The sequence below is a fragment of the Euprymna scolopes genome, chromosome 22, assembly GCF_053919585.1.
Source record: "Euprymna scolopes isolate OS-2025 chromosome 22, ASM5391958v1, whole genome shotgun sequence".
NCBI lineage: Eukaryota > Metazoa > Mollusca > Cephalopoda > Sepiida > Sepiolidae > Euprymna > Euprymna scolopes.
The window spans coordinates 5,963,867-5,978,436 of NC_136503.1; the positions used below are offsets into that span (position 1 = coordinate 5,963,867).

The 14,570-nt window shown below is 32.6% G+C and overlaps 1 protein-coding gene across 2 annotated transcripts in view; it reads right to left on the minus strand.

The window, feature by feature from the left end:
- LOC145243865 (serine/threonine-protein phosphatase 2A 56 kDa regulatory subunit alpha isoform-like) overlaps positions 1-14,570 on the minus strand; it is a 381,258-nt gene that overhangs the window by 302,494 nt on the left and 64,194 nt on the right. For both annotated transcript variants that reach the window (XM_080106935.1, XM_080106934.1), the window contains exon 2: positions 6,360-6,556. In XM_080106935.1, the coding sequence (XP_079963061.1) occupies positions 6,360-6,556 (197 nt within the window). The remainder of the gene's footprint in view (positions 1-6,359; positions 6,557-14,570) is intronic.

The window sequence follows — 14,570 nt, forward strand, 5'->3', positions numbered from 1 at the left end:
TTTTTTTTTGCTCAACACACCTCCAAACACCCGGGCAACTCCGGGCACCCATGCTAGTAATTAATGTAACAATGAATTTGACTCCAACTCATTAGCCCCAAAACTTGTATAGTTTTAAAAAATCTATTCCCATGTATGTAAACCTTTGTTTTCAAATAAGATCAAAATCAAATTTTCTTTAACATTGCTTAAATTCATGTCAGCTCCTGAGAATACTGTTAACTTACAAATTGATTAAATACCAAGTGACAGAAACAATAACACAAATTAAATAGTTTTTAAAAGACACAAAACTGTTAAAATCAAGAATATTGTGATGATGGAAGATGGCAGAGTAGAACTTAGAAACTGTTAATGTCAGTGATGTTGAGCAGATTTTCTCTTCAGACTTATGTCCAACTAAATCTGCTCTCAGCAAAGATCCAACAAATTGTTTTTTTTTTCCTGAACTTTGTTCAGGTACAGTTTAGAGTAACAAAAGGTACTTAGCTTGGAGGTACAGAAATTGAATAAATTGAATAAATCGAATAAATTGAATTATTTGTAAGATTCACAACAAAAATATTGCTCATCATGAAAAACCCAAGGAATAATTTCTTTAAAACAATTTTCACATCAATCAATAAAACAGAATTCCACTAAATAATGGTCAAATCTCATCTGTGATCTCAAAGAAAATGTAGCAACATGCACATCAGCCAGAATTTGTTTCCAGTTAGAAGAGGGGGGGGGACATTTTTAATCCCTGCAATTCCAAGTAATAAAAATGCTCTTCCCATTCACAAACCATAAAATGGAAGTAGCCAAGCAGAGTTGTATTTGCTTAAATTTAAAAAACCGAACCTCATCTAAATAAATGTGTTTTTAAGCTGAAAGTGTTGCATTTAATATTTCAAAGATTTATAAAAAAAAAATTTTTTTTTAAGTTTTAATTAAATTTTTTTAAATGTGATTTGCATCATACACATCAGCCTCTCCTCCCCAACATAGATAATGTTGGAAATATACTTACAAAAATTTCATGTAATGTGAAAATAAACTTTCTTAAAGTGTCATCTGAATAAAGATGATTTTAACTGAAATATTGTAAAGTTTGTACATTCAGTTGTAAATAGTTAAATTCACTCTTCTAGCAACAACTAATTCAACATTTATATGGAAGAGCGTTTTCTATTTTGACTGTTAATATAGTTGTCAACTTGAAAAAAAATTGATTGTCTCTATTCAGGTGTTTGAAGCCCTGTGGACATAAAAGGTTGAAATTTGAGAGGATTGATCTCCATTCTATGTATATTATTGGTTTCATGGGATTTAGTAATTAATTCTAACACCATAATGCATTAAAAAAAAAAAAAAAAAAAAAAAAAAATGGCCTGGTTTATTTTTTAGCAGGAATATTATAAATAATGTGTTCAACTGAATAAGTAGGTCTAATGCCTATATAGGATCAAATCACTGAAGTTAGAAAGTAGAAATTGAGCAGAGAATCATTTCTAAATCCATAACATCTGTTCTATCGAATCCCATTTTCACATAAGTTCTACAGGATCAATATGTTTTTGATTGATGGGAAGCGTTTGGGAGTTTGATCTCTTGCATTTATTCAAGATTCAAATATGAATAAAATTGTTCAACATTATAGCACTTCTAGACAATATCAGATTTAACAATATATTGAACACACACACACAGTGTGTGTGTGTGTGTTGGGAGGGGGATAATAAAAAATTTTATTAGCTGAATATGCAGAGGGATTGGCGGGGGTCATGCAGTACTCAGCCTAAATAAAGGCAGTCAGACGGAATAGTACAGATAAAACACTCTTTCCTCTGAGCAAAGCACTGGTATTATTACAATGCATTTCTTTAGCGTCAGGTAGCATACCAGTCCATTGTGAATAGGGTCAAATAATCGTACTGAAAGTGGGGAGTCAACACACAAACACATCCTAAACAATGTAATTATTGGACAGAACAATTAAATGCATCAAATAGCAGTTTAATAAAATGTTAACAAAGATAAAAGAAATATTATTTTGTCTTTTTTATGATTTTGAAATCATGAAATAAACTATTTAAATATTAGATTATTCAAAAAGGTAATCATTTAAGCATAGAAATTGATCTTGAAAGCTATATAAAAATGTAAAATTATCTATACAGATTAAAAACCTAGATCAATTATGAATAGCTGTACTAAGGATAGTTTATAATTTATATATCATACAAAATAAAAATGAAATCAACATGCTTCCCTAATAAATACACACCAAAAAAAAAAAAAAAATGTGACCCAATGGGGCACTTATGCAGCTCAGGTTACATTGTTTGAATCATAAAAAAAAAATGTATTTGCAAAGTCAATTATGAATCATTTAATGCTCGCACCCTAGCATATAACAGATAACCTTCAGAAACTAGAGTGGAACGATAAAATTGTTGCACTAGAAAAGGCAAGATGATTCCATTTCCGTTTGATGAAAAGCGGTTTTCTTTTTTTACTGCAGATCATCTACTATTACAATCTTAATTGCTGTCAGTGAGGTTGGATGGAGGTTACACATAACATAATATTTCTGGAAAAATTTCCCTTCTACAGATGTGTATTCAACCACAAATAAAGGTTAAAGTTGAACAAACATCTGAGGAAGAGAAAATGTTCCAGAAATATCATGTTATACAGAATCTCTAATGAACTGCACTAACGGCAATTAAGATTGTAATATTAAAAAAAATTCAAATATATATGTATTAGAAGGCAATATGAGAAGTGGTGTGGAACCCACATTGCTATAGCCTTCTAATACACTTATATTTTATTTACCAATAATGCTGCAAGCAAACTACCTTTCCTTTATAAAAAAAAAAAAAAAAAAAAATTATAAAAGCTTATTCTGTTAATATGTCTTGATTTGCTTCAGTTTGAGTTTATTTATTACACCTCTAAATTGTATCATTTTCTATAAACTATCTTCATATACACACTAAATGCTTTTAAGAAAACTACATTAATATTTATATATAATTGACCTTGTCTGTCTGAGAAATACTTTCTACCAAATTCCTGTCAATTTTTGGTCTACAGACTTGAAACTTAATATATAATGGATTTGAGCCTGTGGAAAAAAATTTGATTTAGTCTTCAGTCAGTAATAATAGCTGAAATAAAAGAGTGAAAATTGTAAAAATTTTGAACTTGGCAGGCATAAGTCGACTTAAAATGCTCTTCTACACAAGTGTAAATATACATTTATAAGTTAAACAATGTTATTTTTATACATTTTATGTTAATGGTTGTGGTTCAGAGGGTAATAAATAAGGCTGGAGAACTTTATGTTTTGGTTTTGATTCTAGCTGATGCCACTCAAGTCATTTTTTTTTTTTTTAACCTTAGAAATCACTACTATATATTTGGTACAATATAATAAGTGCCCAGAAGTTGTTGTGCGGTCATATTTTTTTCTCAAGCGCTTTCTATCGGTGCATCCGATTATCGTCAGGAGCAATTGTTTTCTTTTCTTTCGAGGCTTGGTGTATTTATAATTTTTTTTTTTTTTTTTTTTTTTTTTTTTTAATTGGCTATAAAGGTGGGTGCAGGACGGTTGGGGGCGAATTATTATTTTATTTTAGTTTATTTTTAGTTTCGATTTTCCTATTTTATAGTTTATTAATTTAGTTTCATGTTAGTTATTAAATACTGTTAGTATATTTGTCCCGGTGTTTAATGAGATCCGGTTTAAAAAGGGCTGTAGTTTTTTTTTGATAAATATGACTTCTAGTAATTTTAGTCATTGTGTGCAGTTGTTAAGATATCGAATTTTAGTATTTTTAGTTAAGATATTTCTAATGTCGGACGACTGTAGGTTATTATCGTGGGATGTTAGATGTTTTATGGCGCTGTTATCAGCTAAATGATAGGTTAATCGTTGGGAGAGTGTTGTTGTGTGGTCTATGTATGCGTTGTATGAGTTTTTAGAGTGGGTTCAGAGACATTCTTTGAAGGGGCAAATAAATTCATACACTACAATAGTTTAGTGTGGTGTTAGTATTGTTATTGTTTTTAATTATGAAATTGGAAATTTAAAAAATTTAGTATAATATATTATTAGTTTGATTTTTTTGTTTTGGTCGGTGGGTCTGGTGTATCTTTTAATTAGGTTTGTTATGTTTTCGTCTGTTTTGTAGTTAGTGTGTAATTGGTTTTTGTAGTATACTTTGATGGTGTCGTTTTTGTTAGGGTTTATGTTTTTATTGTGGACGGAGTTTAAATAGAGTTTTATGTATTTATCGACGATTTTATTGGGAAAGTTATTGTTTATTAGGGTTTGATTTATGCGTGTTAGTTCTTTGTAAAATATTTGTTGGGTTGATGCTATATTGTATGAGCAGTGGATCAAATTTTTTATAAGGCAGTTTTATATTTTTCTGGGTATTCACTATGGTAATTTAGGAGTATTGCATTATTGTTGGTAGGTTTATTGTATGTTGAAGCTGTGTACTTAGGGTTGCTTGAATAAACTAATACGTCAAGAAATGGTATTTTATTATTTTTATTTGGTTCATGGGCGAATTTTAGAACAGTATTTTTCTAGGTTTAGTTTGAGTTTTTTTAATGTCTTGTACTGATTCAGATGCAATGAATATGTCGTCGACATATCGGGCATAGATAGTGGACTTATTTTTTGGATCTGGGAAGATTTTATTTTCGAGGTGGATCATATAGTATTCTGCGAATGTTGGGCCTTGAGGTGATCCCATTGAGACACCATCTATTTGAATGTAAGTTGTTCCATTAGGGTCAGTGAAGGGAACTTGTGTGGTGCATTTTAATAATAACTTTTCAAGGGTTCGGCGTTTTATAGCTGAAGGGGGTATTGTATTGTGGTTGTATACTTCATTGATAATTATTTTCATTGTGTCATTTATGGGGACATTGGTAAAGAGGCTTTTGGCATCGAGGGACGCGGTTATGTATTTGTGGGAGAGTTTAATTTTAAAAGGTTGATGAAGTCAGTGGTAGATTTTATGCCGTATTTAGTAAGTATATAAGGTTGAATATTATTGTTTTAGCGATATTATGGATCTTAGAGGGTATCCTGTTTTGTGAGTTTTTATTTCCCTCATATATGTAACCAGGTTCATAGTCTCCTATTATTTTATTAAATTTTATTGTTCCAATTTCAGTGTTGTTTGCTGTTATAATTTGATTAATTTGTTTTAACTAAAAAAAATTTATAAATACACCAAACCTCAAAGGAAAAGAAAACAACAATTGCTCCTGACGATAATCAGATGCACCGATAGAAAGCACCCGAGAAAAATATGGCTGAACAACTTTTGAGCGTCATTCTATATAATATGCCTGCCGAAATTAAAGACTGCTTGGCAAATGGAAAAGATATCCAGAAAGATCGGAAAAAGGAATAACTCTTGTTCAATCAGACGTGTGTGTCTCTCTCTCTCATATATATATATATACATATATATATATATAAATGGTAAATAGTCCTGTGATATTTTAACAAATACTCACATTATTAAAAATATTTTTTATGTTTACAAAATGTCATTATTTAGAAAATATCAAAATTAGGTTTTATTTATTTTTGGAGGGGAGGGAGAATTAAGTTATTCTTCCAATATAAAGATATAAGATTGTTATAACATGGCATGAGAATATGGCTAAAAATGTGGTTGTTTTCATATATTGCATCAATATGGAGGGTTGGTATTGTACACCTTCAATTTTCGCGATATCTGTTCATCTAAAATTCAATGGCAATGTAGATAAGACCAATTTTTTTCATGTACAAATTCCAATTTATATGGTTAATGAATGTACACCTTTGCAAATCAGACTTGTTCATTTTCCACTCTACCCAAACCAATTTTCTTGATTGTAGAAGTGGAGTGTTTACTAAGACAGTACACTCACCTGCATTATTTGGTTGCTATGGCAATGGAGATTGCATGCTTCCATAATTAGTATAAATCGATACAAACCTTGATTGATTGTAACTATGGCATTTATAAAATCCACACAGGCCTCCATAGCTTTACACCTTACCTGGATTTCAAGGATAATTGGAAGAATGATAAAATGGTTGTTTCTGTTTTTACCTTTTTTTTTTTTTTTTAACAGAAAAAAAAAAATGTTGCAGATAATGAGTTCAGTTCCCATTAATTAATAAATTAAAATTATTTAAGTATAACTTTTTTTTTAATTAATAAAAATTAAAATACATTCAAAACTATGTTGTAATGTGTGTGTAAAAGATTTTTTTTTTTTTTTTTTTGAAGAAAAAAAAAATTCTTTTTTAAATTTAAAACTGGATTTTTTTTTTGTTGCTATAAACTTACCATTCGTACAATTTCAGAATAGACAGGTTCAGTAAGAACTCCCCTTGTCGCGGTAATATAATCCACAAGTTCATTCAAACATGCTCGTTTGATCTCTTTACTCTTTAAATCTGACACTGGGTCCATAAAATCAAATACTAGACAACATTGCTGAAGTTTTTTAATGAACAGATCCTGCTGTTCTGCCGGTGATGTATCTGGAGAAAAAAAAAAAAAAAAGGAAAAAAATTAGACCATTTTATTGTTAAAATTAAAACAGATCAAAATTATCAAATCTTACTTGTAGTACTTGTTATAGTTATCACCCTGATCGGGTTGAGCTGGCTTCTCCCTGGACAAATACAGTTTTATATGCATATTATGTCATAAAACCAGAATTTTAACTGCGATCGTATCAAAAAAACAAAAATACTCAAAACAGAAAGTCATAACGCGATTCAAATGAGAAGTTGTTTGTTACAATAAAGGAAAAACAATAATAAAGTGAACTACACGCAGTAACATAGGTCAAAATTCATTAGAAAAAAGGAAAAGAGTCACAATGTAGTTTTAAAAATGGTATCAAAAAATAAGTACTCATATTTTGACATTAATAGGCACCAAATGAAACCTTGCGAAAAACAATTTTTAATTTAGACAAAACAATTGAAAATGTCTGCAATTCTGATATTTTAAACATGTGCTACCTGATTTACTCGCAAATTAATTCATTACTAGGCTATGACAGAATATTCTTTTCATTATTTTGACTCTTGAGTGTATATCAGTTAATATCTTATGTTTTTAGATGGAGTGATGTGGTTCTTGATTAACTTTTTTTTTTTTCTTTTTTTTTTACATAGGCATCACATTATCAAGGCCAAGAGGCCACTCAAGGATAAGGGTTAAAGAGTGTACAGTAGAAATTGGACAATATAGTAATCATTAGTAATGAAAATTTGGTAAATTTGATAACTTATATGGAACGGCTCATCAAGAACTTATTTACTTTAGACTTGAACACAACCATATTGTAGTCAGCCGGAAAGCAGGAAAACGGAAGACAATTCCACAGGCGTGCAGTTCTAAGAAAGAAGCTTTGTTCATGGAATCTACGTTTAGGTTTAGGCACAGATAAAGAGTGGGGGGAATTATTGATAGTGTTTACAGCTAGACGAGTGTTTCTTGTGAAAGTTAGGCGAGGGGGGACCATAGACTGAAGCTCAGTCGAACACTTTCCATGAAAATAACGATACATCAGAGACAAACTCGCAACATCTCTTCTGTGAGATAGAGGTTGCAGGGAAGAGAAAAGGACATCTCCTACGAGGCTACGAAGTCTATTTTGAACTCTATCAAGGCAGGACAAGTCCTTTCTAGCAGCTCCTGCCCAGATGTGGCAACAGTATTCCATCCTTGGACGTACCTGGCTCTTATAGATAGAGAATTGCATCAGCAGTGAGATATCTTCCGGATCGATAGAAAGATCCCACCATTTTTCCAGCGGCCTTGGCAACAGATTTGATGTACGTGTTCCATTTAAGATCAGGAGTAATAGTCAAGCCAAGAAGCTTGTCAAAACTTGAGGCCTCCTAAAGACGAGAGCCATTCATTTTAATTTATGCCAGATGTGGATCAGAATGTTGATGATGTAAAGAGAGAAGCTTGGTTTTAGATGCATTAAAAGTAACCAGCCACTCCTTTCCCCATTGTACTACGTGCTCAAGATCAGAGGAGAGAGAATTGGAGAGAACTTGGTTGTTTACTGTCTTAGATGTGCTACCATAAATGGTAGTGTTGTCAGCATAAATGTCTACAAATGATGTAAGGATGTGATTTGGAAGATCATTAATGTAGATCAGGAAAAGAGTTAGGCCCAGGATGGACCCCTGAGGGACACCGGCATTAATACTGTGAGCTTCTGATTTTTACCCCTCAACTACTACTCTTATGAACCTATCAGAAAGAAATGATTTAATAATTGAGAAGACATTTCCAGCTATACCATAGCTAGAGATCTTGTGAAGTAAACCTTTATGCCATACCCTATCAAAGGCCTTAAATATGTCAAGAGCAATTGCCCTAGAAAGGTTGCCTCCGTCGAGAGATTTGCTAATCCTATGAGATATAACTGTAAGCACATCTGCTGTAGATCTAGCAGAACGGAAACCATATTGAGTGTCACTAAGAAGGTTATTTTTGTTGAGATGGTTGATTACTTATGTATTTAACAGATTCCAGCAACTTACTCATGACGCACAGGAGACTTATTGGCCTGTACTGAGAGGGGGATGAGCGATCACCTGAATTCTTAAATACAGGGCATACTGATGAAATTTTCCAGGGAGATGGGAAACTATACTCCTTAAGACAACGTTTAAACAGTTTTGTAAGTATGGGTGCTAGTTCAGGTTGAAGTTTTTTTGAGTACTATAATTGGAATACTGTCAGGGCCAGTTGCTTTACTGGAATCAAGGTTTTTGATTAGCTTGGTAACATCACATACAGATATTTGTATATCACATAGCGTGTTTTCTGATACAGGAGGAAATATTGGGGGTTGGCGGTCTTGGTCGCAAAGGGTAGAATTAGCTGCAAAGTTCTTGACAAAGAGTTTGGCTTTGTCTGATGCTGACGAGATTACCTCAGGTCCATTGATAATAGTTGGGATGGAGCACACGCTTCTGTTCAGGATTCTGTTTGCTATTTGCCAAAACTGGTGGGAACCAAGCCGCTGCTCAGCTACTTTGGACTTAATGTATTGAGTATACAACTCTCTTGCGTTCTTTATTACTTTCTTACAATGGTTGCTGGCAGTCCTGAAAGCGGCTTTAGTTTCCATACATCTATTACGTTGGAAGCAGTGGAAAAAGTGATTTCTGTGCGCAATGGCAGCAGCACATTCTGGAGAGAACCATGACTGGCTGTTAGGCTTTTGCTGAAACTTTTTCGAGGGTATGAAACGGTCTATACCTACAATTAACCATTCTGTCAGGTCTGATACTATAGAGGACACATCCTTTTTAAACATGGAATGCAGAGGTAGATCAGATATAAATGTACGGAAGCTATCCCAGTCAGCCTTAGTGTATCGATATACTGTACGATGGAGAGGTACGTCTGGGGACTTATTACATTTCATTTTTATCTTAATTCATACAACAGAGTGGTCGGAAGATCCAAGAGGCGACAGAACAGAAACTGAACATAGTTCAGGGCAAGTTGTGAGAAAAAGGTCTAGTAGGCTCGCATACTGGCCGTCATTGTCGGGCGCACGGGTGGGATCCTGAACAATCTGAGTGAGGTCATAGGCAATGGAGAAATCATGACAGAACCTCCCCTCATCATCGGTCTTGCTTGAGTGGGTCAACCATTCGACGTTGTGAACATTGAAGTCTCCACATACGTGAATGTTAGCTGAAGGATAAGCAGATAGGACTTTGTCAATTTTCTCAGATATGCTTTTAAATATAGTAACTCCGCTGTTGTGGGGGCGATAGGGAGTAAATATAAATGCAGTAGTGTGAGCTAAAGCAACCCGGAAGCACATATAGGGTAAGTTAGGATCTTCCCTGGTGATGTCCCTAACTGTCGGATATATACTTGAGAGTCAAAACAATAAGAATATTCTCTTGTCATAGCCCTATTCATTACCAACACAATTAAGAGTGTCTGTCAAAAATAGAACAATCTAAAGTTAACTAAAAAGAGAATTTTACCTGAAACTGACAATTAAGTTAGTAAAAATTTACAACATGAGGTGTAATTTCAAACATGGCAAATAAATTATCGAGAGATGAAGAATTTGATGCATTTGGAATGTTTTTGTATTTTTTTGTGACAAGTCATGAAAACTGATTTTTACCAACAAAGATTACAATCTTGATATGGAAATGGATTAGTAATACAAACATAATATTAACACAATGAATATTAATATATTTGTTAATCAAATATTTTGATATTTGGAAGTGTCGTGCATCACTTTTTTAATTTATTAACTGAATTGTTTTTCACTTGTGCTATTACAAACTCTGAAAAACAATCGTTTTTAAAATTAAAATATTACCAATAATATATCAAGTCTTATACAAGTTTCTACTTGCAGTTACTTAGCATTTACTTATATTTTTGTATTAATTTGTACTGTTTATTGATTAGTTTGTTTTTTTTATTTACCAAATTATTAAAAAAAAAACCCAAAAAAACATTAAGCAAATTGTTATAAAATTAACTTTGTTATAAGTGAAACCAAGTATTTTTACTACTTCACAACTTTTATAAGACATTTTTTTTAATCCTTTGAGATGATGTCTCATAATTTGTGCATTCTTTTTGCAAACTGTTATCCTCATCTTCATAGTTGTTGTTTCACCACGTTTCGACCAATCATCCTCTGGCCTTCTTCAGGTGATTAACTATGACAAGATAGGAATAACTTGTAACTTATCTGCAGTAATTACTGCCTTCTATAGCTGTTATTGCACCAGATTTTGGCCAATTGTCTGGCTTGCTTGGGTAGGATTGAAACTGCTATCTTCAGACAATACTCACCTGGCCCTGTAGTGCAGTGGATAAAAGTGTTGAGTCTATACAGTTCCAACTGAAACCGTTCCTTTAAGTGCAATTGTTTGTATCACTTGCACTTGGTTAGCAATCAATTAAATATAGCAGATGCACATGTGCAGCACAGTTGTAAATAACAAAAGCAAAGACCATGCTGCCACACTGAATGTCTGTTTGGTATAATTTAGGTCCTGTTTCATTTGTTTTTTGCACTATAAATCTTGGATTGGAAATTCTATAATTTGCCAACATAATTATGTATATTTTTTTAATGAAATGCAGATATTCTGTAACTTCAGCCTCAATAATTTGGCTTATTATCATGATTCATTCCATTAAGCATCTTGTTTGATATCTTAAATTCACCTTTGATCAATCGGTGACAAAGTGTTTTGATGCAACAGAAGATTTGACTAATTCTGCTGTGCAAGATTTGATTTTTTTTTTTAAGTAGAGAGTGGTTATAAAATAACAGCAAGATATAAAGAGTAATAAAGGGCAAGTAAAAAGAAGGGCATGCAAGATGTTTATGAATAAATTATGAAATTGCTTTACAGTCATAAGAAAAAATCTAGTTTTTATTTTAATTTCTTCACAATACAATCACAACTTGATTGTTATTCATTTACATTAAATCACAGCAACACAAAACACTCAAGTCGGTTGACGATTCAGTACACGTAACACCAAAACATAAAAATAGTGAGTGTTGGCTGCCATAGTGACAATCGTAATGCTATCATATATGAATGAAAAAAAAAAAAAAAAAAAAAAAATCAAAGATCTTAAGCGCTTATGATTGTTAAAGTACCGAGGTCAAAAACTGGACTATGCAAAACAGCCACTTTTGCATGGTGGGGGTGACTATAAAGAATCACTCCCACGAAAATAGTTACAAAACTGAAAACTATACGAACAATAACACCTAAGATGTCATTTCACAAATCAAATTAAGCCTGAAAGCACACGAATATAAAACAAATCGATAAAAGGAAACATCAAGATGTTGCAACAAGAGGAAGCAAACAGGTTGTTGCTATTATATTTCAAAGCTAAATATTTAGACGAGACTAATGACAATTAAGAATACTTACAGATTTCACATAAAATTGTTAACATTTTAGGTGTAAATTATTAGCAAATCAATAATGTACTAAAAGTATGGGGTATGGCATAAAGGTCTACTCCACAAGATCTCCAGCTATGGTATAGCTGGAAATGTCTTTTCACCTATTACATCATTTCTCTCTGATAGGTTCATAGGAGTGGTTGATGGGGAGAAATAAGAAGCTCACATTATTAATACCAGAGTCCCTCAGAGGTCCATCCTGGGTTCAACTCTCTTCCTAATCTACATCAATGATCTCCCAAATCATGTCCCAAGTTCATTCGTAGACATTTATGCTGACGACACTAGCATCTATGGCAACACATAATATTTTGATTGCAGAAATTCGCCTCTGTACCAAAATACTATAGGTTTGCAACAACAGATGCCACATACAAATTTATCATGTCTAAACTATTAGCCACTATCTTGTAGAACTTTAGAACGACATTTAGTCGTTACAATAAAATCCTACATTTCATTCTAGGAGCAACGTCACAATCGCAACCATCTTTAGAGGAAGTAGTTCCTATCTTTCCCTCTAAATAACAAGTCCACCTACCACTCCCAGTCATCACCGAGAGGTATTCTGCACTTTGGGCAGATATAGGGTTTCACCCTTCGTAACTGGATTATAAACTCATTGATATAACAATCTTTCCCTTTTCCGTTACAAAAAAATAAAAAAAATAAAGTCTCCCCGGACTAATTCCGATTCTTCTGATTGGATGAGCTCTGGCCATTTCTATGTTCCAGATTAAATGAACGCTAATGTACCATTCAAACATGTCGTTGCAATGACACCTACTTTTGCCATGTGAATGAATTGCTTGCTCACTCACTTTGTACATTTGCTTCAGTAAATCAAATATAATTACGTTTTTTCTTTTTTAGGTAATTCATTTAAATATAATTTATTTAAACCAGTGCGATCTACTGGATTTTCTCGCTGTATATTATCTTCCCAACTCTCACTTTAAAGACAAAACAACAAACATTTATTTCTTCTCTCTCTCTCACATTGTACCTCATTGTATATATTCTTCCAATTTTAAAACTACCGTGCACTTATTAACCCTTATCCTCGAGTGAACCCCGGGCCTTGATAAGTGGTGACTCCTTCGTAAAAAAAAAAAAAAAAAAAAAAAAAAAAAGAAAAAAGTATAGTTTTATTCTCTTATTTTCATTTAACTAAATCTTTTATGCATTAAAAAAATGTTTAACTGGATGAAGCTATAAAGTAATATAACTTTTAGGTTTTGTAACATTAAGCTGTGAAAATTTAAAATAAAATCGCAATACATTTAAACGACTGTAATACATTCGTTTTTATATATTTGCAATAAACTAAATGAAAAAGCGCATCAAGGGATGCAGAGTATGATAGACAAATTATGTAAAAGTTGCAGAGAAACCCAGTATTGTTGACAGAATGGATAAAACAGTAGAGGAGATTCATACACTTTTTGTAATATCTTTCCTTTAAAATATCTAAATATTCTTAGTCACGTTAGTTTTTGAAGGTTTCCTTCCAACTGCACTCCTCTTTACCTTTGGCAACTGGTTCAACATATTAGAAAGAAAAATGTAACAACTGACTGTTTAATCTAATTTCAGGAGTTTTTTTGGAACAATTATTAGAAAGAAAGTTATTTTTTTTTACAATCATCATGCATTAATTTGGCTTGTGCTAATCCCAAGGGAAATGAATAATACTTGTATTTGTTTTTTTGTTTTTAAAACCATGACCAGCTTGTCAAGTAGAATCTGATAACGTAAGGTACGTAAATATCTTTGGCAGTTTCCAAAAATACAACCTTCTCTTACATATAATTTCTTTTTTTTAATATAAAGGGATTTAGCATTGAAAACTATCTCAGATTCATTTAATCAACAATATTTTAAAGATGTATTTCATTAAAGTTAAAATTGTATATTCTGTAGTTTTTAATTTGTTCCTTATTGTATATAGCTTATGCCCAACACAGACAGATAAATTATATAGACACACACGCACGCAGTAATGTATATCAATAAGTATTAATATATAGTGATAAGTAGTAAAATTGTAAATCTAAAACAAAAATAGATTTAAGGCTACCAAAATTCATACTAGAATTGTCTGCATAATAGATAAAATACTTTGTAAAATCCAGATTTTACACTTTTGAGATTGAAGGCTAAATCCTCGGTGCAAGTGACATTCAAAATACAACTGTGACTTACTGGGGGGGGGGGGTCGGAAAAGTTTCGGCTGCAGCGAAGAGGAGGAAATGTTTCGGTTGCAGTAGGAGTGGGGGGGAGAATGTTTCTCCTGCGGTAACTGACAACGTCCATGAATTGCCCGCCCATGATGCAGTCTGCAGAAGCTGTGGCAAAGGGAACACTTCCAACTAGCGTGCCAATCAAAAAGGTGACTTCTGCTTGTGAATCATCCATCGCATCCGTTGTAACTGCTGCATCACCCGATTGTCCATCAAAAGCCATAATTAAAATTTCAGTGAATGGAATAATCCTGAAGTCTTTGATGGATACTGGTAGCTCAAAAAGCTATATAT